The sequence below is a fragment of the Fusarium flagelliforme genome (genome assembly GCF_020744385.1).
Source record: "Fusarium flagelliforme strain FIESC 12 MPI-CAGE-AA-0113 chromosome Unknown B0J16scaffold_1, whole genome shotgun sequence".
Taxonomy (NCBI): Eukaryota; Fungi; Ascomycota; class Sordariomycetes; order Hypocreales; family Nectriaceae; genus Fusarium; species Fusarium flagelliforme.
Window position 1 is genome coordinate 3,584,152 of NW_025763503.1, and position 21,324 is coordinate 3,605,475.

At 48.9% G+C, this 21,324-nt stretch overlaps 5 protein-coding genes across 5 annotated transcripts; all 5 read right to left on the reverse strand.

Annotated features, from left to right (window-relative positions):
* Window positions 1-61: 61 nt before the first annotated feature.
* Window positions 62-3,651, reverse strand: B0J16DRAFT_260208 (nucleoporin Nup120/160-domain-containing protein; the record flags this gene model as incomplete). Its single annotated transcript, XM_046123239.1, is given in 3 exon segments — window positions 62-888; window positions 937-3,003; window positions 3,018-3,651. The coding sequence occupies 3 exon segments, from the start codon at window positions 3,649-3,651 to the stop codon at window positions 62-64; spliced, it is 3,528 nt and encodes a 1,175-aa protein (XP_045989133.1).
* A 242-nt stretch (window positions 3,652-3,893) lies between these two features.
* On the reverse strand, window positions 3,894-5,577 carry B0J16DRAFT_20432 (Rad51-domain-containing protein). Its single transcript, XM_046122981.1, has 3 exons — window positions 5,198-5,577; window positions 4,998-5,145; window positions 3,894-4,948 (listed from the first exon to the last, which is right to left on the reverse strand). The coding sequence occupies exons 1-3, from the start codon at window positions 5,282-5,284 to the stop codon at window positions 4,137-4,139; spliced, it is 1,047 nt and encodes a 348-aa protein (XP_045989134.1). The 5' UTR covers window positions 5,285-5,577; the 3' UTR covers window positions 3,894-4,136.
* An 89-nt stretch (window positions 5,578-5,666) lies between these two features.
* Window positions 5,667-6,692, reverse strand: B0J16DRAFT_359770 (HSP20-like chaperone). Its single transcript, XM_046129665.1, has one exon. The coding sequence runs from the start codon at window positions 6,529-6,531 to the stop codon at window positions 5,884-5,886; it is 648 nt and encodes a 215-aa protein (XP_045989135.1). The 5' UTR covers window positions 6,532-6,692; the 3' UTR covers window positions 5,667-5,883.
* Window positions 6,693-10,172: 3,480 nt separating this feature from the next.
* On the reverse strand, window positions 10,173-12,210 carry B0J16DRAFT_377948 (YT521-B-like domain-containing protein; the record flags this gene model as incomplete). The annotated part of the gene is made up of 3 exons (XM_046130884.1): window positions 10,173-10,763; window positions 10,823-11,337; window positions 11,391-12,210. 3 exons carry the CDS (start codon window positions 12,208-12,210, stop codon window positions 10,173-10,175), a joined length of 1,926 nt encoding a protein of 641 aa, XP_045989136.1.
* A 7,715-nt stretch (window positions 12,211-19,925) lies between these two features.
* On the reverse strand, window positions 19,926-21,193 carry B0J16DRAFT_328326 (nucleophile aminohydrolase). The gene is made up of 2 exons (XM_046126221.1): window positions 20,862-21,193; window positions 19,926-20,810 (listed from the first exon to the last, which is right to left on the reverse strand). The coding sequence occupies exons 1-2, from the start codon at window positions 20,966-20,968 to the stop codon at window positions 20,123-20,125; spliced, it is 795 nt and encodes a 264-aa protein (XP_045989137.1). The 5' UTR covers window positions 20,969-21,193; the 3' UTR covers window positions 19,926-20,122.
* Window positions 21,194-21,324: the final 131 nt, after the last annotated feature.

The following is a 21,324-nucleotide window of genomic DNA, read 5'->3' on the forward strand; positions in this document are numbered from 1 at the left end:
TGAAAGAATACACCCCTTAGTCTACATGAATCGGCCTAACATATCCTTCCTTACTCTGCGCTCATGAAATTTCCATAACGTCGTCCGCCTCGAAGCCAAACTGGTTGTTGTGAATTGCTGCGATTCGGTCCAGCTCATCTTGGTACTGCTTCCTGATATCCGCCAGTGAGACCACCTTGCGCTTCACTGCATCTTTCTGCCCATAGCCAGCTGGGGCTTCATCGTAGATCCAAGCCTGTTTGGAATCGACACAGCTGAGAGCGTTGATGAGCAGGAGGTATTGCCTGGTCACGGGAGTGTCCAAGATGTCCTCTCCCGTGGCTTCGTCACCTTCTCCAGAACTTCGTAACTTGTGAATTCGGTCCAGAACGACTGATGCAGCGCCGCGGTAGTTGTTGTGCTTGATTCGCCATGAGTAGAGCACCTGGTGGTAGGGGAATCCTTCTATAACATCCAATGTAGCCTTTGATTTTTGCGTCAAGATATCATCAACCTCCTGCTGCAGACCAGGAAATGGCAAAGAGACGAGCTCGATATTGTGATAAGTTGCACACATCCTATCCACCAGTTTGCGCAGGTTTGAAATCTTCATTGCCTGGTCCTTGATTGACACCAGCGTTGTGTGAGCAAGCTCGAACTGTGACGTCGCGACTGCAGCATTGAACAAACGGCTTTGCATGTCTGTCTTAGTAAACATAGCATCTTGCTTGTTTCCAAGGAACTGCATAGCTAGTCGGGCAAATTCAATCACGTAAGAATAAGCCTTTTGCTTTTCGAACAAGGCGACAATATGTGAGTAGTACTTTGCAGGGCCGTGGTTGAGGAGGTTCCACTCAGTATCATCCAGTAGGCCACTGCTGTGACGATCGCTTTCAATGTTTTCCGTACCTAGTTGGACGTCAGTTAACGTTGTTACGGCAAGAGGGACTGACTTACTCATTCCAATGGCTGCCTTTCTGAAATAAATAGCTGCAGTATTAAAGTCCTTCAAGGCCAGCTGCAGACGACCTTGAACGTATGTTGAGAAGGGGTTCTGATCACAGAAAGGTGCGATATCCAGAGCCAAATCAGACCTCTCTCGTTTTATGAGGAAGCACTGAATCAGTGCTGGCGAAACCTCAATATCGCTGTCGGGGGCACACAGGTTGGTGACCAGGTCAGTGATACCAGTAGCAAGAGGTTCACCCTTGCTGGCGAAACCAAGTAGGTGACCAACATTCGCCTCCAGTGCGGTCACGTACTGAGATTCCTCGGTGGTCCTCTTTGAAACAGCGCCATTTTCGCTCTTGTCTCGGTTATTCGGCACCGCGAGCTCGGTCGAGGCGAGCCATTTCAACAGCTCCAAGCGTCGCAGAGCCGCGACAAGCTGTCTAAACACGTTGCCAACGTCGACTCGATTGTGAAGGATGTCCGCGTCGTTATCGAATTCAAATTCCATGTGAACAAGAAGGATCAACTGGCTGAAGTAAATCCTCCACTGCAACTCAATACTGTCTTGAACCGCCTTTACGACCAACTTCTTTCCAAAGTCAGTGAGAGGGTGACGTAGATTACGTGTCTTGGCCTCTTCAGGGGCAGAAATGAGATTCATCACGTCTGTGTACAGGTCATCTGTCACCGTGCTGAAGTTTTGACCAAGAACGTCGACAACTTGATTGCAGTCATCATCAGTGATCCCTCGCCAGAACCCAGACTTATCCGAAAAGTACTGAATACGTTCGAGATCTGTCTTGGACGAGTCCTCAAATAGCTCGGGTCGCAGCGTAGCCTGGCAAGATTGGATCAAGTATTCGGGGAAACCGTCCACAAAGTTAAGACCCGATCCGATCAAGGCCGCTTGAGCCAGCTGGTCTTCCTCGGGTGAAGATAGGTTATGATACAGACGCTCTAGGCTGCTGCATTCCCTGATGGCCGATAGGAAATCGGCGCAGACAACCCAGGTCAGACCTGTGTTAGGATCGAGGGTCAATCCGAGTGCTTCTCCTCGTTGCTTATCCAATTCAAGCAGTAGACGGTAGAATCTCAACCACTGGGCCTCACTCGCCGCGCGGAAGGTTTCATACTCCATCATGCCCGAAGAGCCCCGATCCAGTGTTGCAGTTGATCCTAATATGGAGCAAATCGCCTCAGCCAGCCCCCTGCCCTTGCTAGTCTCTTTTGATTTTCCAAAGCCTCGCTCATAGATCGACAGTGCTGCCTCGAGGGTCGATTTAGTAAATTGACCAGGCTTCAAAATGAGTTGAAGCCACTTCTCGGTGACATCAGTTGGATCGGAAGGGCCAGACCCATCAGCGGCCTGGATCAAGTTGTCTGCGTAAACGCCATCCCAATTCTCGTTCCAGCTCTGTGAGATGTTCTTACGATCCACTTCGAGCCGTTGCACCCTGTATGTCATGTTGTTCTTCCAAAGGGTCCAGATTTGAATAGCGCCCTCAGCAGGACACGATAGGACGAAGTCGGCGAGAGTCCATACGTCAGAAGAAGATGGTGTGACTGGAACCAACGAGTTCTTTGGGAAGATGTCTTCAACAACAATACTGTTCGCATTCTTTGCTGTAATCTTCCAAAACTTGAACTCTCCAGCGCCGATAGGTGAGTACGTCGCGCAAATTCTACTACCGCGGTTCCTACCTACGATCTGGACCAAATTCGTCTGTGTTGGGTCAATGGCCCACTTGCCAATCTCTTGAGGGTTCCTCTCGGCGTTCAGGATATCGCTTGTGTAGAGAATCTGACCATCGTCGATGTTCCAAATTCGCATTCGGTGATCGAGGCAGACGGTGATCGCAAATAGGCTGTCCTCTAAACCGAAACTGGTGACCTGGATTGAGGTGGCTGAGCTGTATTCCATATTGATCTTGCCGTGCTTAATCGTGTGCTTCCCTTGGAAGGGAAGAAGACTTCGAAGGTTCTGTGCCCATCCCTGCACGTTGAAGAAAGATTCTCTCCAAACGTTTGAGGATGTTACTGTAGAAATTAGCATACACTTTTCGATTCTCGATCCTTCAGCAACTCACCGTCATTCGCCTTGTTTTTATCCAATCTGATCATTCCTCCATCATTTACTGTCACCAGCAGGCTTTCCGCATTCACAGCAATCATACGGTGTGGATGCTTGAAGCCCAATCCTGCTGGCGCCTGGACCTTGCCCAGATCAGCGAGCCCGGCATCGACAGCCGATCTCTTTCTGAAGAAATCCGGTCGAAGAGTGAAGCTGTACAATTGGTATGCCTGATCGAGAACAAAAACACATAGCGAGTCGTGCTCTTCGTGATCCGAGAAAGCCACACATCCTGGCTGGATTGGTACCGAGAAGTGGAAGTTCAAGAAAAGCGGAAAGTCGGCGGCTTGTGTTTTCTTGCAGACGTCGACAGCCCGAATGCTGAGTAGCGTACCATCCTCAAGAACTCGCCAGAGGAAGCTGCGGGGTGTGTCGTGCCAGATTCGATGATAGATAGATGAAGAAGTCGCCAAGTTTTTCACTCGAAATGTTGTCTCGTCCTCCGAATTGCCTTCTCCTGCCGCTTTGCGATGGGTTCGGCCGTGGATCGAATTCGACGGTACTCGGATCGTAACGACAGAAGTAGCCGTCGGAGGGTCGAGGTTTACTCTTGTCTCTTTAAAGACATGCTGCGTATCGCCTGAGTCCATTTCGACCCCATAAATCGGATCGATCGTGACGGGATGGTGTCGTGGGCTGGGCGATGTCTTCAATGTGATGGTCGCAAAGTGGTAGACAGACTTAGCGAAGTGCGGTCGCGTTGCCTAGCAGAATTTCTGAGGTGGAACTGTTGGTCGCGACCGCGCTAACCGAGAAAGGCAATCAGCTCTGGCTCACTGAATCACGAATCATAATGGAATATCAAGAACAGGCACCGCACGTCTACAATATTGCCTTTCTTTCCCCTTTATTAGATATCAAGATAAGTCATTGGTGACAGTTGCTTTCATTAAAGAGAATTCACTATGTTGGGTAATCATTCCCATAGCCCATACTCCTTCCCAGAACAGTTCCATACCATTCCAAAAATGCCACTCATAAAACGACCATTGAAATCTACGCCAGCCAGTAATCGTGCAAATAATCATCACCACATACTCCAGCGCTCGTACGAATACAAATCATCGATCATAGACTAATCCTTCTCCATATCCTTGGGCGCTGGGTCGCCAATACCTTCCTCACCAATGGCAAATAGTGTATCGCTCTCTGGGAGACACGGGCTGTCATAGATTTTGGCGATACGAGTCTCACCACGGCCCTTCTTGAGACTGATTCTTGTCGTACTGGCGTGAGCAATAATGTTACCACCAATAGGCTTCTTGGGGTCGGGGTTGAACATGGCGCTTGGGCCGCCATCAACCTGAGCCACGACTTGATTTGTAATGACCACTGCAATACCAAACTCATCTGCCAAGCGCTGAAGCGTTCTCATGAACTTGGCCAAATGAGTCTGTCGATTTGAGAGCTCACCACGACCGCAAAAGTCTGTTCTGTAGAGTGATGTCGCGCTGTCAACGATGAGAAGAGAAAACCGGGTCTCGCACATCATCGCAGCAGCCTGATTGAGCAATTGAAGTTGATGATCAGAGTTGTAAGCGCGCGCGTATGCGACGTTGTCGAGGACCTCTTCGCCCGAGAGCCCAAATCGGTTGGCTACTCCTAGCAATCGCACAGGTCGGAATGTGCCCTCAGTGTCGATATACATGCATTTTCCCTCGCCGCCGCCCATGTCGAAGGGCAATTGACAGGTTACAGCCAGTGTGTGACAAATCTGACTCTTTCCTGTTCTGAACTCACCGAACAGTTCGGTGACTGATCCGGTCTCGATACCGCCCGCGAGAAGTGTGTCGAGATTCTTTGATCCGGTAGTGATGGAGATGAGTTCGCTACGGCGTTGGTGCATCTCTGTAGCTGTAGTGAAGCCCATTGGAACAAGTTTGGAAGCTGCGCCGCCGTTAGCAATAGTTTTCCGCAACAGAGGTATTTTACATACCCTCAGCTAGGATCTTGGTCGCCTTCTGCTCAGAAATGCCCTTGATCTGCTCCAGTACTCGTCGTGGTGTGTAAGCCACGGACTCCACAGTGTTGTAGCCTCCATCGACGACAAGCTGGATGTCTCTCTTTGTCAAGCCAGCAATTCCCTTGAAAGAACATGTTAGCCAGCATCACAATCGGCCTTTGCAGAATTCTTACCTCAAGAGCGAATAATGGCGTGGGGGCGCCAGGGCCAGGCATGCCGCCTTCCTCGCCCATCTGAGCCTCGTCGTACTCCTCACTCATTGCGACTGCGGGTACACTCTTTCAGGTTGTAAATATCAAGAAAAAGAATCACAAATAGATTTTTGAGTGTAGAGGAGGGAAAAAATGGTCAAGAGGCAAAAAGAAGGGGGGAAGAGTTAAGGGAAAGCGCGGTGGGACGCGTCTAATGGGAGGCAGCAGCGCCACCAAGCTACGCCAAGTCACGTGTCGTGGAGTGCTCAAAACCATGACCCACTTAAATGAACCATAGAAGGAAATGGTGATAATTTCGGCCGTGTATTTGTAAGTGGCCTCTCATTTTCTACAATTTAGGTTTTATGGAATAATAATGCCTTCCAGGCATCAATCACAGACACTCCATGATGAACATATCACTGGCTTAACAAGCACTCGAGAATACAGTTTGTTTGTTTGCTTAAATGTAGTGAATTATTATTTGCTACTTCACAAGGAGTGAATGGCCAAATTGGCCTACAGTCAACATGCTAATAAACTTCCAAAACACCCTTCCCATGCAAGCTAATGTCGTAAAATCGGTTCGTTTCTGATCCCAGAAAAAGAGATAACATTTGGATATCTCGCTTCATTATTGAGGTCGGTATTTTGTTATGTGGTTGAGTTTACTCAACGTTGATGCGTCGAGACTCGTGCTTCTTGGCCTTGGGAACAACAATGCTCAAGATGCCATCGTTGAACTTGGCAGAAACGTTGTCCTGGTCAACTCGAGTGGGGAAGTTGAAGCTTCGAGAGAACTCGCCGAAGCTGCGCTCGGTGAGCCAGTACTTGGACTGATCAGCAGGCTTCTTCTGAACGTCATTGTTCTGTTGCTGGTGGGTGACCTCAGTGCTGGTCTCGTGGGCCTTGGCCTGCTCCTCATCCTCGACGGTAGCGTGGTGGTTGTTCTTGTGCTCCTCGCTGCCCTCGGTGATAGCGCCCTGGGCTTCGTTGCCCTCGACGAGGCTAGCGGGAGGAGTGCCAGCAGTGTAGGTGCGCTCAGTCTTGCCGCGGATGAGCATGGTCTGAGGCTCGGTGAACTCGATGTGAACATCAGACTTCTTCATGCCGGGGAGTTCACCGTGGAGTTCGTAGGACTCTCCGGTCTCGCGGACATCGAACTTGGGCTGCCAGTGGCTGAGGCCGCTGCGGCGAGTGCCATTTCCGTTCTGTCCGCCCTGGCGAGAGTAGCTGTCGAAGTCGTCAAGGAGACGGAAGAGAGGGGTGAAGGAAGCGTCGGAGGAGTTGTAGAAGTTGCGGGGGAAGAAAGCCATTGTGTTTGTTGTGTTGTTGATGGGTTTGAAGATAAGTTGATTCAAAGTGATAGTGGTGGTGTGTTCGAGAGAGTTGAGTCGCAAGAGTGCGTAGAGAGTTTTGAAGTAGTGGTTGTTGGCGAGTGTTAATTGCTTGTGGTTGTTTGTTTGCTTGTGTTCTGATGAAGAATGAAGTCCAACTTTGGAGGAAGAGAAGCCTTGCTTTATACTTGGTGATGAGGCAGGTGTGAAAGAGACGGGAGCTTCCTTACCTTTCGCGAAAGCTCGACGAAACCTGCTACTTGGAGGTTCTAGAAATTCCACGACTGCAGAAGAGGGGCATAGAAACTTGACAAAGCAATTAAGCGAGGCATCCGATGCAATGTTGACATCAAATCGTACGAATAGGCGAAGTATCACGGCCTCTGTTGCTTGCTCGCACTTACAAGAAACTGCTGGATCACGGTAGAAGGTTCCAGAGATTACCAGCCAGGCAAGAACATAGCATTCGCAACATTGAGATTCTAATATTAGATATCATGGAAATTTCTCAAGATTACGCTGGATGTCTTTGAAGTTCTAAATCCTTTTGAAATGACTGATGTTGGTGAGTGATCGGGTCTTTGTGCTTTCCATTGATGTTCGATACGGACAAGATGGTCCGGGATCGAACCATGAAGTTCAGATTCCATGAGATGATCCGTGCACGACGATTGCTTACATAACCATCTCTGCTTACCCTATACCTTTATAGCATTAAAGAGTTTGAGGGCTTCAGCAACTGTTGAGATTCGGTATCAAGCTGAATAGTACAGTTTATTGATCGCCTGTGCAATGGAATTGTATCGTTGAACCAATTGAAATGATGAAGATCTAGTGCATGAACCGCTCAAACACATACCTAACCTTCATTTAATGTTCAAATGGACCGCTGCCCGCAGGCAGTATTTCGCCACCAACAAATTAATCAAAATATTCCAAGAAATAAAATATTAAATTCATTTATTATTCTGACTACCCAAGACAGTCGTAAAGTTGTTGCTATATCTTGCTAATACTATATCAAGGTGTCGAGGATGTAGCCGATGTTGAAGAGTCAAGCATCAGATTCTTCGTCAACAAAAACAAAAGAAAAAATCTTGACAGCAGCAGACGCTTGAGTAACAAGAGACATATATGTTGTGTAAAGATAATCAATGTCATCATTGTTGGTATACGGTCAGGTTGAATCCAGGTCTGTATTGAAGGAGAGACTATTTGATACTACTAACACTGGGAACAAACAAGCGAAACAACTAGTCCGTGAGAACCAGTAGAAAGGCTTGCTAACAATATAAAGACTCAGAAAGGCTGGACAATGGTAATGAACGTTAAAACAATGGCTTTGAGAGCCAAGCGAGAGGAACGACCAACCACTTGTCAACAACAGCAACGATGGTTAGATTGGCTTGGTCGGACAGTGAGTCATGTAGAATGCCCCTCATCTAATACCATGCATTCCAGCAGAGCATTTGACTGAAAGAATGGATTCATAATCCCATTTCCAATCGTCCATCGGCAGGCCGTACCTTTGATTGTACCCAAGATTCAACATCCTAGGCCGGATGATCGACTTCTCCACCACGACAGAAGGACATTGTCCATGGGATGCATGAAGAGACTTTCTAATCGTCATGGTAAACCAACGAAGTACTCGAGATGTCTGACAGCTGACTAGAATTCGAACGGTGAAGAAACACTTGAGTCTCCAGCAAGCTTTCGCCCCCGGGCAGAAGCCACATTCAACAAGCCTGGGATGAAACACAAGACAGTCCAAGTGTATTTTCCAAGAACGGCCATGTTCAATATCAAACGAAGATTGAGATCTGGAACATCACTTGATGGACCAGAGTCGTTGCCAAGGAATACCACCGCTATCGGTAGCAATACAACGAATGAAACATAGAACGACCAGCTCATTGAGGAAGATAATGGTCATAACCAACACATAAAAAGGTAACTATATGAGGCCGTTTCATGCCTCCATATAACCACAGCTCCATGAATACGTAAAGAAAGTATCATGCATCGTGTTTGATGAGAATACCATATTGTATCGGCGAGGTATCGATCGGGAGGGAACAGGATCGGCCTGGACAGCAACGGCTAACAATAATTGTAATCGATTCAGATCTATACCACTTGTTAGTAGAGAATATTAATAAAGACAAATACTGTACTAGATCCAGGACAATAGGCAATGTTGAAAGAGCTCTTGAATCGATGAAGACCCTCAAGTCAAGACCTGCATCTAACTGAGACCAAATTGTCAAAAGAACTGGGAATTCCAAGTTGATTCAATCGTGACCTTGAATTGATCAAAGAGAAACTCAATGACATATGAAAGCTACGTTTTCTTGAATGTTCTAAGGAAAAACCAGGGTCCATGTTTAAAGTAACATCGACACGGATCGAGATGGCATCGGGATTCTTCAAGCCAAAATATGACGTAGAGACACACGATGTCTGCACCGAAACAAAGAGAACAGAGACGAAGGGTAATTGTATGTATTGTATTCCATCGGTCGCGATAATGATTCATTGTGGCTGTCACTATGATCCTTGGTTTTTTGCCTTGTCATTTCCGATGATTTAATTATAGTAAGCAAGTACAGTACATACTTGGGTCTCAATACATTTTGAAGGAAGATCAGGATCACCATCACGTCAAATGCCGACCCCCACATGGAGATGGTGGGGATAAAGTCCAAGGGTCAGGGTCTCGCCCGTTCCAGCTCGGATCAGCAGGGTCTAGAACATGACGTAGTCCATGACGCTCTGTGCTGCTAAGGCTATTAGCGCAGGGCAAGTCAGGTCGGGCAGGTCAGAGCACACTCACAGCACCGCCTGCCCCAGAAAGCTAAGGTAGGTAAGTTACTCCAAATCCCAGCTCAAGGGGACAGGGGCGACTTGTCAGTCTTGCGTGTTCGGTCATTAAATTATTTAGCGCCAAGTTAATGTTGGTTCCAGTTGCTCTTTTACCTTCTATGGAAATCAACCAACAACCTCAAAATACACCCCACCGTGGCTCTTGTATCAGCCACAACGTTGCCACAACGCTCCCAACCTCACATCAGCTCCTTGTCTTATCGTTTTGATCTAAATTAAATCAATACGTACCGACTAATCTCTACTAACATACAACGTCAAAGACACGCCCCGAGTTAATTCGGACATGGGAACAGCGGCCCGCTCACGGAAAGCAACGGGGAATCACTGTTGAACCATCCGGACTGGCCGTTGCCACCTGGTACCTGACAACTCGAGGGAAAGCCAGATTTGACCCCTCTAATTGACCATGTCAGATTAGTCTCAACATTTTGCTGTCCCAGCCAGCACCTCAGGTCACAACCAGTTACTATGCACCTATTATTGCCACAACACCAAACCCCTCGGATATTAGCTAGTTATCATAATAAGACCTAAGATGCGTATAGTTACAAGTGTAATAGCCATGAATGATCTTGTCCGTAGTAACATGCCAATTATGCCCTGCATAGATTCCAAAATCATATCCTCATGCCTTTGAAATATCGTCTCAGCAAGTCCACTTATAAGGACACTGCAATAGTCGAATATAGAGAACACCATTTAGAGAACCCGTCTGATGTCCAATCCAGCTCTCATTGTCCGTATGGTCGTACTGGAGCGAAGCCTTGCATCATGGCCATGGGAACCCGCACGCCCTGATGAACTGTCTCTGGGCTCTGCACACGGTTGAAAAGTCCGATAAGCCTTCGCCCAACTGATGGTTCAAGCTCGGTACCATCTCGTGCAATCTTCACCTCGCGATTCGAATTCCATGGGTTGCGCAACCCTCGTGTACGATAGAACGGTAGCCGGCTTGTAGATAGCCACTCCAGTTTGAAAGGCTTTCCCCACGTCTTAGCAGGGCCTTCCTCCCCAGCGTTGCTCTTGGTGTCCGACACTTCAGCCTCACTCTCCCCATCTGATAGCGTCTCCGAATCCTCTCGATCAGCTTCCCAAAAGATCGTACCCCTGGCAGAATCGTCAATGATGCGGCCCTTAGGAGCCTGCTCAGTCGCCTCGGTAGGTATAGCTTTCGGAAGGTCAAGATCGCTGGATGCTTGGGCGGTTGGCGCAAACTCAATGGCTGCTGCAGGGTCTTCGTTGATTTGCGAAACCATCCTAGCATAACCATAATACTCGCCCGATTTATTGGCCGAGAACACCAGGTAAACGCTGTCAGCGACCTATTGCGCCCAGTCAGTTTTTGTGCACCTCAGTGGGGAATGATGTTATGGAAACGTACTTTGAAGGCATTGTTTAGTGCATCCTCATTGTGCGATTGAGTAGCCCAAATGCCAGTGTTAACACTCAACTCTAGATCCTCAACCGTTAAACTCTTCAGAATGAAGAATTTATCTTTCTGTGGGGAGGCATCGCCAGCAACACCTGACTTATGAGCTCCTGTCGACTCAGCTCCTGGGTCAAGCACCTCGCTATCCGTTTGCGAATTGTCTGGTACTGGGTCGGTCTTTGGTACCGCTGTGGCCACCGATGGTCCAGTTGGGGCTGTCACACCAGCGGCACCCTCCACTGTACTCTTGCGCAGCCTACTGACGAGGCGAACCGATTGGAATTTCGAGTCGTGTAGCTTCTGTTGTGCCGCGCTACAGGTTTCCTCGTCCTTGAAGTTGGCAAATGCACAGTTGCTTTTAGAGATGAGGAAAAGGGACTCCAAGCCGGACGTTTCTTTGCAAACGTGGTGGACAAGATTCATAAGGTCGGTCTGTGGAGGAAGATTACCAATCCAGATCGCGTGTCCTGATGCGTGACTTTAGTAAATGTTCACAGGTCATCCAGGTAGGTTATCTCACCACTCTGTCGCGGCTTTCTAGGAGGGCCTCGCACTGCACTCTGTCGTCTCTCTCTCTCTGACCCATCTGAGGTTTTCTTTAGCCCAGTCTTGGCAGGAGATTGCTTCCCAGTCCTACCTTGGCCCTGCTTGAAAGGATGTGGGTGAACAACTCCATAATCTGCCTGCTGCGGCATGATTCGTGGTTCATTCGGCATAGATACCCCACCTGGATAGTGACCAGGGACGCCGCCGTTTGGTAATGGTTGCGCAGGAGCCTGGTATTGGGGACCGGGAGGGTAGTAGTAAGTCGATTGCTGAGGGCTCATCATCATCTGGTTAGGGAAATATGCCAGGTTCTGCCTCTGAACCATTGCAGGTGTTGCTTGAGCTTGAGGCATCTGATTCCCGTAGTATGGCGCCATTTGCGGTTGTAAATAGTAACCCTGCCCAGAGACTGGAACTGCTGGATGTCCAGGAAACTGTGACATGTGCTGCATCATTGGCGGCGACCCTGCGGGGTTCATGCGTTGCTGGGTAGTTGGAGGATACTGTCCAGGTCGGAAGCCCATCGGAGGGAGAGCGTTGGCCATGGGTGCCATGTTATATGGCCCCGGTCGAGGGCCCGAGGGAGGTTGAGACATGTCGAACTGTGTTGCGAAAGCGTTCTGAGATGTAGCAGAGTGTTGTTGGGACCGTGGAGAAAGCTCGTGATCCGGAGTAGTTTCTGACTCGCCCTGGGATGGCGGATGACCTCCAGTTGCTACTGTATCGACGACCTTAGTAGTTTCCTGTTGGAGTGCCACCGAGTCTGAGACTTGGGCGCTAGCTAGATCTCCCATTTGAGTTGCTTCGTAGGTGTTATCTAACTGTGGTGATAGGACAGCTGCTATTGCTTCGCGTTAGCAAACCGCCCAAACCCGATACTGTAGATGGTATGGATTGCTTTTTTGCAAGAGAGGTTATAGTACCTTTAACGCAGTACTTCGGGAGTAGATAGCGTTCAGACAACTCAACAAGAGGAAGTCAGTCGTTGACGTTTCTGACGAATATCCGTATACTTGCTAGCCAGAGCCACAGGTGAACAGGGTTTGTTCTCAAGAAACAATGATCTAGCCCTTTTATGGTGTCTGTGACTGACCAATGCTAAGGACAAATAGAGAGAGGGGATATCGAGCAATTTTGTGGCCGAGAATGTGTCAGAGCCGACAACGTTGCTCAAGGGTGGGGGATAGTATGGGCCCCACGACTCTGGTCCAAGAAGGGACGAAATTATAGCTCTTTCGTCTTGTATGCAATTCCAGAGAACCCAAGTGGCGGTAGTGGTAAAAGACGGCTCCTGGAGAATGTGTTCGAAGAAAGGCGTATATTGCCCCACGGGGAAACTAGTCAAGTCGTTGAACACCTTCGAGTCCAGTGCCAAGTTTTCGAAGAGAAAAGAGTTGAAGCAATGATAGGATCGATAATGGGCACTGACTATGATTCCTTTTGGCGTAACAGGGATATGAACTTAGTCCAGGGACCAGTGGACTGCTTGAGGTGAAGTGTCGAAGTGCAGCAAATCCGCCTCCCGAGTCGGCGGTCAGCCACGCAGTTGGCTCAACGCACAAGCACTTACAGCAGCACAAGACGGCGAAATCTAGTGGCTGTAGGCTTCGCGGTGTACTGGTAGAAACAAGAAGGAAGCGCCTGCAGAGGGGTGTATACGACCTTTGAATCGTACTAGGACTATGCCAGCCTTGTTAAAGCTGCAAGTGAGCGTCCTTGAAGGTGTAAGTGAATTGACAAAAGCAATTTCTCAAGCCTCAGGAACATTCAAAAGAAAAACGGCCTCTAAGGGAATGCCAGACTAGAGAAGCTTTTGGAGGGGCGAGGGGCGAAATCTAAGCCCACGATTAAACAGCAGAAGGCTTTAACAACGGAGATAGCGAGTGGCCAACAGTCAAAGCTTCCGAAGCTAGGGCTCGTGGAAGGCTTGGAAGTTACTGTACGGCAGGGACACACGCAGGGATAAAGGGAATAAATGACCAAAACGAGCCAAAGTGAAGGGGTGCTAGTAGGATAGGCCCATGGGGGTGTGAGCCACAGGTTTGTATGACGGATGGGAAATGTGATGGGCGATCTCCAAGTTAGCACAGCTCGAAGATGGGAATTTGCTAGGGCCGTGTCGGTGGAGGAGTGAGTGGAGGAAGTGGAGGAAGAGAGCTCGGACGAGAGTCGAGTAGGTAAGGACAAGTGTAGCTATTACCAGAACGATATGGTGGTGCTATGGTAGGACCGAGCAAGATCAACGGTCTCGAGAGGCCGTTAAGACACACGATGGAGCTCGCCGCGAAGTAACCACGGACGGTATACTTGGCCGTAAGCGAGACTAATCAACAATGATCCAGATACAGGTCAGTACTGTATATCCATCAGGTTCGGCACAAGGTGACAGAGTCCCCTGCTCGGCTGGAGTGGTAATATGTAAGTTGGGAGACTACCGTCTCGTCAGACGCTGGTGGCTGAGGTCACATAAAGAGCTACCATTTCCGCCACCGTCCATCGGTCCACCATCTTGACGAACATATTCAGGTACCGAGTGCCACAACTTTGCATTAAGAACGTTGTCGAGAGGCTATTCGGAATTGTGATTGGAAGCAAGCGCTCGAGCCGAGAAACGGTGCCGGTAGCAGAGAAACAGGGTCCAAGCAGGAACAGCCACAGCAGAACCTAATTCGAGTTAAGTGAACGGGGGGGCGTTTCGATAGCGAACTTGGAAACCTTGACATGAAGTGCATAGTGGAGCGATCATTGGCAGAGTGTCCGTAAAGTCGACAAGAGCATTTCAAGGCCAAGGCCTCAGATGATGCGGCGCATTTGCATGCAGGTCTTTCTGCTTTACTGTAAACATGTTGTTGCTGTGGAGAATTGCTTTCCTTGAAGTCAAGTTGCGCGGTGTTCAAGGCAGAGGTCCCTGGAAACGGATGTTAGTGGGTTCTACGGGGAGGTACAATCTCCGAGATCAAAAGGTCTCTGCGTTCATGGATGAAGGTCTTGCGGATAAGCTCTTCTTGAGGTAAGACAGGTAGACGTAAGGTATGAGTGCATGACTGTGCCTATGCCTGTGCACCAATAATTCCCTTTTTGCTTGGAACGACATCCAGAACAATGCCCAGCCTTTTTAGTAATGTATACATCGTGAACGCTCAAAGGTACAAGATGACAATACTGCAAAGCACTTGTGCATATGTAGACGGTTGTCAATGATGCTGGTGGCTTGAAACGTAATGAAACATAAAACGGGCCTGAAGACGCTGACTCTCTGACGTTGGCTTGTGTGATCAAGGTCGTCGCAGGAGATGGTGTTGAACCGTCCAGGATGGGAACGTAAAACTCCCCGTCCCGCTGGCAGGAAGGAACCGTTTTGCCACCGTCTCGTGATTTGTCTTTTAGGGGTCGACAGGTCGTTCCAGCCCCAGATTTTTGACTCTGGTCAGTAGTGTAATGCTACGGTGCTGTAGCAAATATAGTAGGTACGACCCTGTATGTACAGTACCTACCTAGGCACAGTTCAAAATTTGGGCAGCGACTGCCTTGTTCATCTAAGCCGTGTTCTTTGGCGTTTACTGAAGTTTTTGATCTTCTATATCACGAACATCTGACAAACAAAGAGAGACTTGGCGCATTTCAATGCCAATTATATGATAGCCAGATGCGCTTGCCTTGTTATATCCTGATACCCAGCGTCAAACAACCGACTTCAAATCACGCAGCTGTCGCAATTATTCGGTACATACGTACGGTAAGCCACGATAAGAAGCAATCGCCGCTCGCGATTCAGCGACACGTACGAAGCTATCGCCACTCAAGCTTTGCGACGACTTTCAACGCTTTACAGGGAAGGGATCAGCAATACAGGGAAGAGCCGAGGGCGGTAGGGTGGAGGTCCCTGAGATCCGATCGACACGCGCGACAGACCCGCCAGTGGCCTTACGAGTACGTATCCTCTTGCAAAAAAAAACAAAGTCAATTCCTTTCAATGAAAACCGGCTCGATTAGTAACCGAATAATCAATATGAGATTCTCCGGTGTCATAATCCGCTGCTTTTGCGGTCCACCATTACCTGCTATGCGACCCATCGGATACGTACTCGATTATCGCTCCCATGTTTATGTGGCGCTTTTCCCGGGCGAGCTCCGGCTCTCTTTCAAGCTCTTTCACTGGCTCTCTTGGTTTCCAAGGACGGGGGTCAGGATCAGTTTGGAGGGTCAGAGGGTCTAGCCCAGTCCATCCATCCTCTTGGTCCAAGTCTCCTACCGGCATTTCAATTTCACTGAAGGTCGTGGAACAAAATTTCAGCTACTGGACCCAAACATTGAATCCCTGACTATATCCGTGCCTAAGAATTATGGTCAAAGTTTTCGGTAACTGACAGAGGGAAGCGGTCGTTTTGACCAGAGGTCACCACAACCACAGTATTGATTAAACCGCACGAAGAGGTTAAGAAAGAACCATCACCATTACAGTACCATTCCAACCGTCCACCAGGTGAGAAATCCTGAGACGTCACTGTCCTGCAACAATTAGCGACTAGCCGACCAAAGAAACGCCGTTTCTAGGCGCGATCCTTGTCGCCAGTACTATACCGTACGAGCTGCATGAACAGCAACATCAATGATCAATGACATATTTCATCAGTCCTCATTAAGAACGTCGATCCATCCGGTTTTATAAAACTGCAGTCACCACCAGCCTTTTGCAGCACAACTAGTGCGCCGGGGCCACAAGCCTCCCGCGACACTAGTATCTCATTGGAGACAGTCTCTTAGACCTGACGACTTGGGCAATTTTGTGGCTTTTCTTGGGGATTCTGGGGACCATTCAGGCAAATGGTAGAAATCCCCAATTGACTGATCGACCATGGGATTCTCCTACTTCACGATACTGATTCAATTGCCCTCCCTCGCAAGCCCATCCTGGCTGATGGGTTCCAAGCTCTTATGTATAACCCTCCGCAGTTTCAATGCCGCCAAAGTCAAGTTGAAGCCACTGTATACACGCGAACATGAACCACGCTGACCAAGGACTCAATTCCATCGTTCTTGTTGGTGTGGTTTTTATTCGGCCAAGGATCCGGGCTCCCGGTCGTACGACCGCCATTTGGACTAAAGACATGTGCGCGCCCTGTCACCAGCTGTGCATCTGGGACCCTTGGATGGGTTCCTGAACGCTACCGACCCAATGAAACAACACCCAATAGTGGTGGTCGGATGAAACGCTCCGATAGGCTCTTTACAAATACTTGGTGATATATTTGCGCTGCTCTCTAAAATGCCGTCTCTTGGACATGGCGGATCAGCAAAATCGTCAGTACATGCAATAAGGCTACTTCCGAAATTGGCACCAGAAATAAATGTGGAAGATGGGAAGATTGTGGCACAGATCATAACCATGAATCTAAGTCATTGGTTCTCGCGGAGAGAGGGTCAAATGTTACAGTACCTGCCAGCCTGCTTGTCTGGGCCTTTCGCCACCCGCCTGTCAACCGGGGTCCAGAACCTTTATCGCCGATCCTCACCGTTTCAGCACCTCGATGCCCGTCTTGCGTTTGTCGAACAATCAGCAATGACGCCATGACGACGATGCTCCGTTTTCCTTCCTTACACTCCCAGGTGGTCTTCACCGATAGCATACCAAAACAGCTTTGCCAGCCATTGCGTCGGAGGCCCGAATTAAGAATAGGTGTGGCTTGTGAGCCGCCCGGGTTATTGACAGACATAGACCGTACAGTACGGCAGCCCTCAGGATGGGTTGAGGCTTGAGGCGATGTCGAACAGCATTTTCTTCGATGAGAGTCGACTATGATCAGATTTTTCTCATCAAGCTAGACACTGAGGGGCTTATTAGTTTCTGTACCGGGCAGTGGAAAATCAAGCCGCACATGGACCTCGGCAGCGTCTAATTGCCAGATATGTTGTACCGCATTGCATGCATGTATGTATCTACCTGGATTGAGAAGGAACGGCGTCAGCCTTGTCTAGGAGTGAAGCCTGCCCAAGAACCGTTGGCAAGTTCAGAAGGGTGCGTTGGGCCTTGACTTCTCATCACATGCCTCAGTACAGTAGGCTCAATTTCCAGAGGGAGGTGGCAAATGTCAACCGTAACGGTCGTGCAAGTCGTCAGCAACTGAAAGTTCAGTTCCGTTTTGACTAGCATGTCACCGTAACTAGATCTTCATATTGGTATGAGTGACATCTGCCGACACCAGCCATAGCAACAAATGCCGGACAGCAAGAGCCCCTAGTAAGACTGGCGATGTACCAGGCTCATTGGTGATCCATGAACTTCTGAGAGACTTTTGTTTGCCCACCACGGGAGAACGTTATCATCCCTCGAGCATTGAACAAGCAAACAAATCCATGACTGACAGGCACAAGTACTATAGGAGCAGTAGCCACATGTGGCTGATCCATTGAACTTAACGACGTCGGTTCAAGGGCGGGAATAAACTGACTACTGCACTGAGTCGTCATGGTTGTCAATTTTGGATAGCGAAGCTTATTTGCATAACTTATTACAGGCCGACAACATTCGCTCATGTTAGCGTATAGACGACTTCAGACCAACAACATGCATGCCATGCCGTCAGGCATGCTATAGTAACGTACCGTTACTTTGTTGTCAATCAGTTCACATCCAAGCCTACTAGCAACACTATTCTCGGAAAGGAATACCAATGCTTGACTGCAGCTCACGCTCAGGCCTTTCGAGTGGCAAATGAAATATTGTGTTTGACTTTGACATACCAAAGACAACCAGCATTACCAGCGCTGATATGAAGCACAGCCACTGTTTGTTAAAACAAACAGCAATGTCAGTTATCGACAGCAAATTTATATACAAGTTGTCTATTTACTCTGCTGTGATTATATGGCTAAGCATTACTAGTCGTGGAACTGTTTTTCTTGTAGTGAAGTCCTCACTTTCATAAACCCATCCATCACTTGAGGTGGCAGCATCGGGAACTCCGTGGCGTAAAATTCATCGAGATTGGAAAAGAATGCTTCATGTCGAAAAGAGGCAAGCGTGTACTGTAGGGCAGATTTCCCTCCACAACATACAGTAGGGTTGGGGATTGACGACAGTACGAGTACGCGCACTCTGCCCAACTAAGTGTGTGATGGCCGCTGCATGATATTCTTAGCACGGGCTATCATGTCTTAAGCTCATTTCTTCGGGCACCAATGCCAGGCCGAAGCCGGGATACCGGACCCCTGAACAGCTGAGGAGGCGATATGTCAAAATTCGATACCTCGAAACATGCACAAGCTTGAAGGCTTTAGAATCGTGGGGTGGCTTTGGTAGTGGTGCCCAGCTAAAGGCAGTGCATTGTTGCTTCGAGTTTTGTTCAGGGTCATACACTTTGTGCAACGTAAACGCCACTGCATTGGTCGTGCCAGTGAGATATCTGGTTGATCAACCACTTTCGATAGTTGACACCCTGTATGGGGTCCAGCAAGTCCATGTTTCCTGCGGTGGGTGTCGCTTAATGTGGCTGGCACCTTTAGAGATCGTGGTGTATACGACTCGTAAAAGCCATTGAGCCCTAAGACAGACTGCCACAAGCCGTTTGATGAGTCCTTAGGGTCGGATGCAACCCTAAGTAAGATAGCCATGTCTGGTTTGCTATAGCCGGAGTTCCTCCAAAAGCCTATGGAAGTGCTTGTCCAGGGCTTCTCAAGTGACTGTCATGATATGAAGGAGAGCCCGGATGCTATTGGTACCGAAGGCACCCAACGGTTCCTTACTGTACTCGGATGTTTCAACAGTGATCTTCAGTGCTGCAGAATGATTCGTAAGTGTGTAACCTAACAGTGGCCAGTCGGTAAGTAGGGCAAGCTTTTGGGGCATTAGCCCGATCAATATTGGCTGTTGTCACCCCTGCCTTCAGAGGATGTGATGTCTTTCTCCCCCTACCCTTGAAGAGATCGTGGCAGGGTCTAAGGACGGACCGTTGAACGGATAATAAGCGCCAAAGACTAACATGACCAACATGGTGCTGCCATTTGCCGCGGCCGTCATGCCATTGAGGCGCTCCAGAAGAGTCCAGACGCGCTGTTGAAAGTATAAGTGCTTTTTCACTTGTCCGGATACAATTCTATCCGTGAGTTGGTGCCATTTAGTTTCCATTTCTTTGACACCGAGAGTAGGGTTGATTACAGCTGGACATGGATCTTTGCCATGCTATATGCTGAGTAGCCTCTACCGTTTGTATGTCCTTGTGGTGTGTATTGTGTGAGACCTGAGCATAGTATAGTCCGAACCCTAGTAGTTGCATCGTATGTCACATTGTCATGTGTATGGGCATTCTGCACCCGGGCAGGCATTCTTACGATCATCATGAGATGCGATTGACTGCTCGATCGCCCAAGCAGTCGGTGGACCTGGTGTTAATCATGAGCCACGGTAGCCTCAGCAATATGGCGACAGCATTCTGATAACAAATGTTAGCAGACAAGCCTGTGGTGCAGCTGAAAACGACACTCTTGCCCAACGCCATAGCTAGACACATCTGTCACGCTGTGCTACTTGTAGATACACCTGCTGGTAGGGTATGTGGGAACATAACCTTCGTATTTCATCATCAAAGGCTACCTGTTGTTATAATCATATCTTAATATGGACCAAGACTCGCAGGTGGCCGTAAAAAGGCTCGTCGATTCCGTGACGTCTAAGTAAACCCTGTTGTACATTCTCCCTTCACCAGCTGTTTAATCCTTCTTCAAAGGCAAGAATGTCTCCTCAATACCATCCGCAGTAATGATGAGCATTTGAAGGTTGTCACCAACTTCAATGTGTCGTTCAACTGCACCATCAAAGGCATCCTTGACGACAGTCTCGACTTCTGTTCGTGTCAGAGGACGTCGCTCTCTCTCCTTCAGCTCGTGGCCCTCTCCGCTTCCGGGAATGTACTGGTTCTTGAAGTTGACCTGGTTGTCGAGGAAAGGCATGATCAAACTGCCCGCAGCACCGCCCGCACGGCACTGCTCTCGCTCGTAGCTTCCTACGGGATCATACGAGTATACAGCACCCTTGCCCTCCTCATCCAAACCGCCGAGCATCGCATGCGAGTAGTATGGGAAGAATCTCTTGCCGTAAAGAACTGTGGAGAGTCGCTTTGCGCAGGCGTTGACAGACATGGGCTTGCCGTGGCGGTAACGGTAGATCTTGCAGATGGTGTCGAGGTGGTCGCGGAGAGCTTCGCCATCGGCAGCGAAGCCAACAACTGATAGGATTAGTGTAGCATCCTCCTGAGAGGCAGTTGTGCCGCCAATTCGGAACACCTTCGGGGACATGCGAGAGTTGATGCTGTAGCCGCTGGTGTGGCGGGTATCACCAGCCATGATGGTGAAATCGGCGCCAGCGATGGCCAGAGTTGAGCCACCATTGTCGGTGTATCTTGCCTCAGTTAGCTAAGAAGCCTATATATGCCCAAGGGGGGTGTCTCACGGGTTGAATCGATGTTCTCGAAACTCTCCGTTGTTGGTCTTGGGAGCCTCGGAGAACGAGTAATTGGGCCCGTTCATCAAGGGGTTTTGGCTAAACATGGCAGCCATGGTTGCGGGTTATGTTATAAAAATTATGGTCGCACAAGATGAATGATTGTTTTCGATGCGCAGGGCGGAACGAGGTCGATTTCGGTGGTTGATGATGTTGAGGTTGATGCTGCCTTGTCACTGACGATAGAGCTGAGGTTGAGACGCACGCGTCAAGCTTGCAGCCTTGCCCGCTTAACCTGTAGAGCTGGGGTAGCTCCGATGACTAAGCTAGAACTTGACAGGGGTTCACCTCCTAAGTTCACCTAACAACCATCGTCATTTACAAAGTTGCATCTAAGACACAAATTTATTGACATTGCTCTCCGAGCTTGTTATTTTTCTCCTGTGTTTTGAAGCGGCTGCACTGCCTGCGC

Bases quoted from the DNA above. Each gene is read 5' to 3' on its own strand.
- B0J16DRAFT_328326 (XM_046126221.1), bottom strand. From the start codon at position 20,968: ATGGCTGCCATGTTTAGCCAAAACCCCTTGATGAACGGGCCCAATTAC. The intron at 20,811-20,861 runs GTGAGACACCCC...AACTGAGGCAAG, and splicing joins CGAGAACATCGATTCAACCC to ATACACCGACAATGGTGGCT.
- B0J16DRAFT_359770 (XM_046129665.1), bottom strand. From the start codon at position 6,531: ATGGCTTTCTTCCCCCGCAACTTCTACAACTCCTCCGACGCTTCCTTC.
- B0J16DRAFT_20432 (XM_046122981.1), bottom strand. From the start codon at position 5,284: ATGAGTGAGGAGTACGACGAGGCTCAGATGGGCGAGGAAGGCGGCATG. The intron at 5,146-5,197 runs GTAAGAATTCTG...TGTTCTTTCAAG, and splicing joins CGCCATTATTCGCTCTTGAG to GGAATTGCTGGCTTGACAAA. The intron at 4,949-4,997 runs GTATGTAAAATA...ACGGCGGCGCAG, and splicing joins GACCAAGATCCTAGCTGAGG to CTTCCAAACTTGTTCCAATG.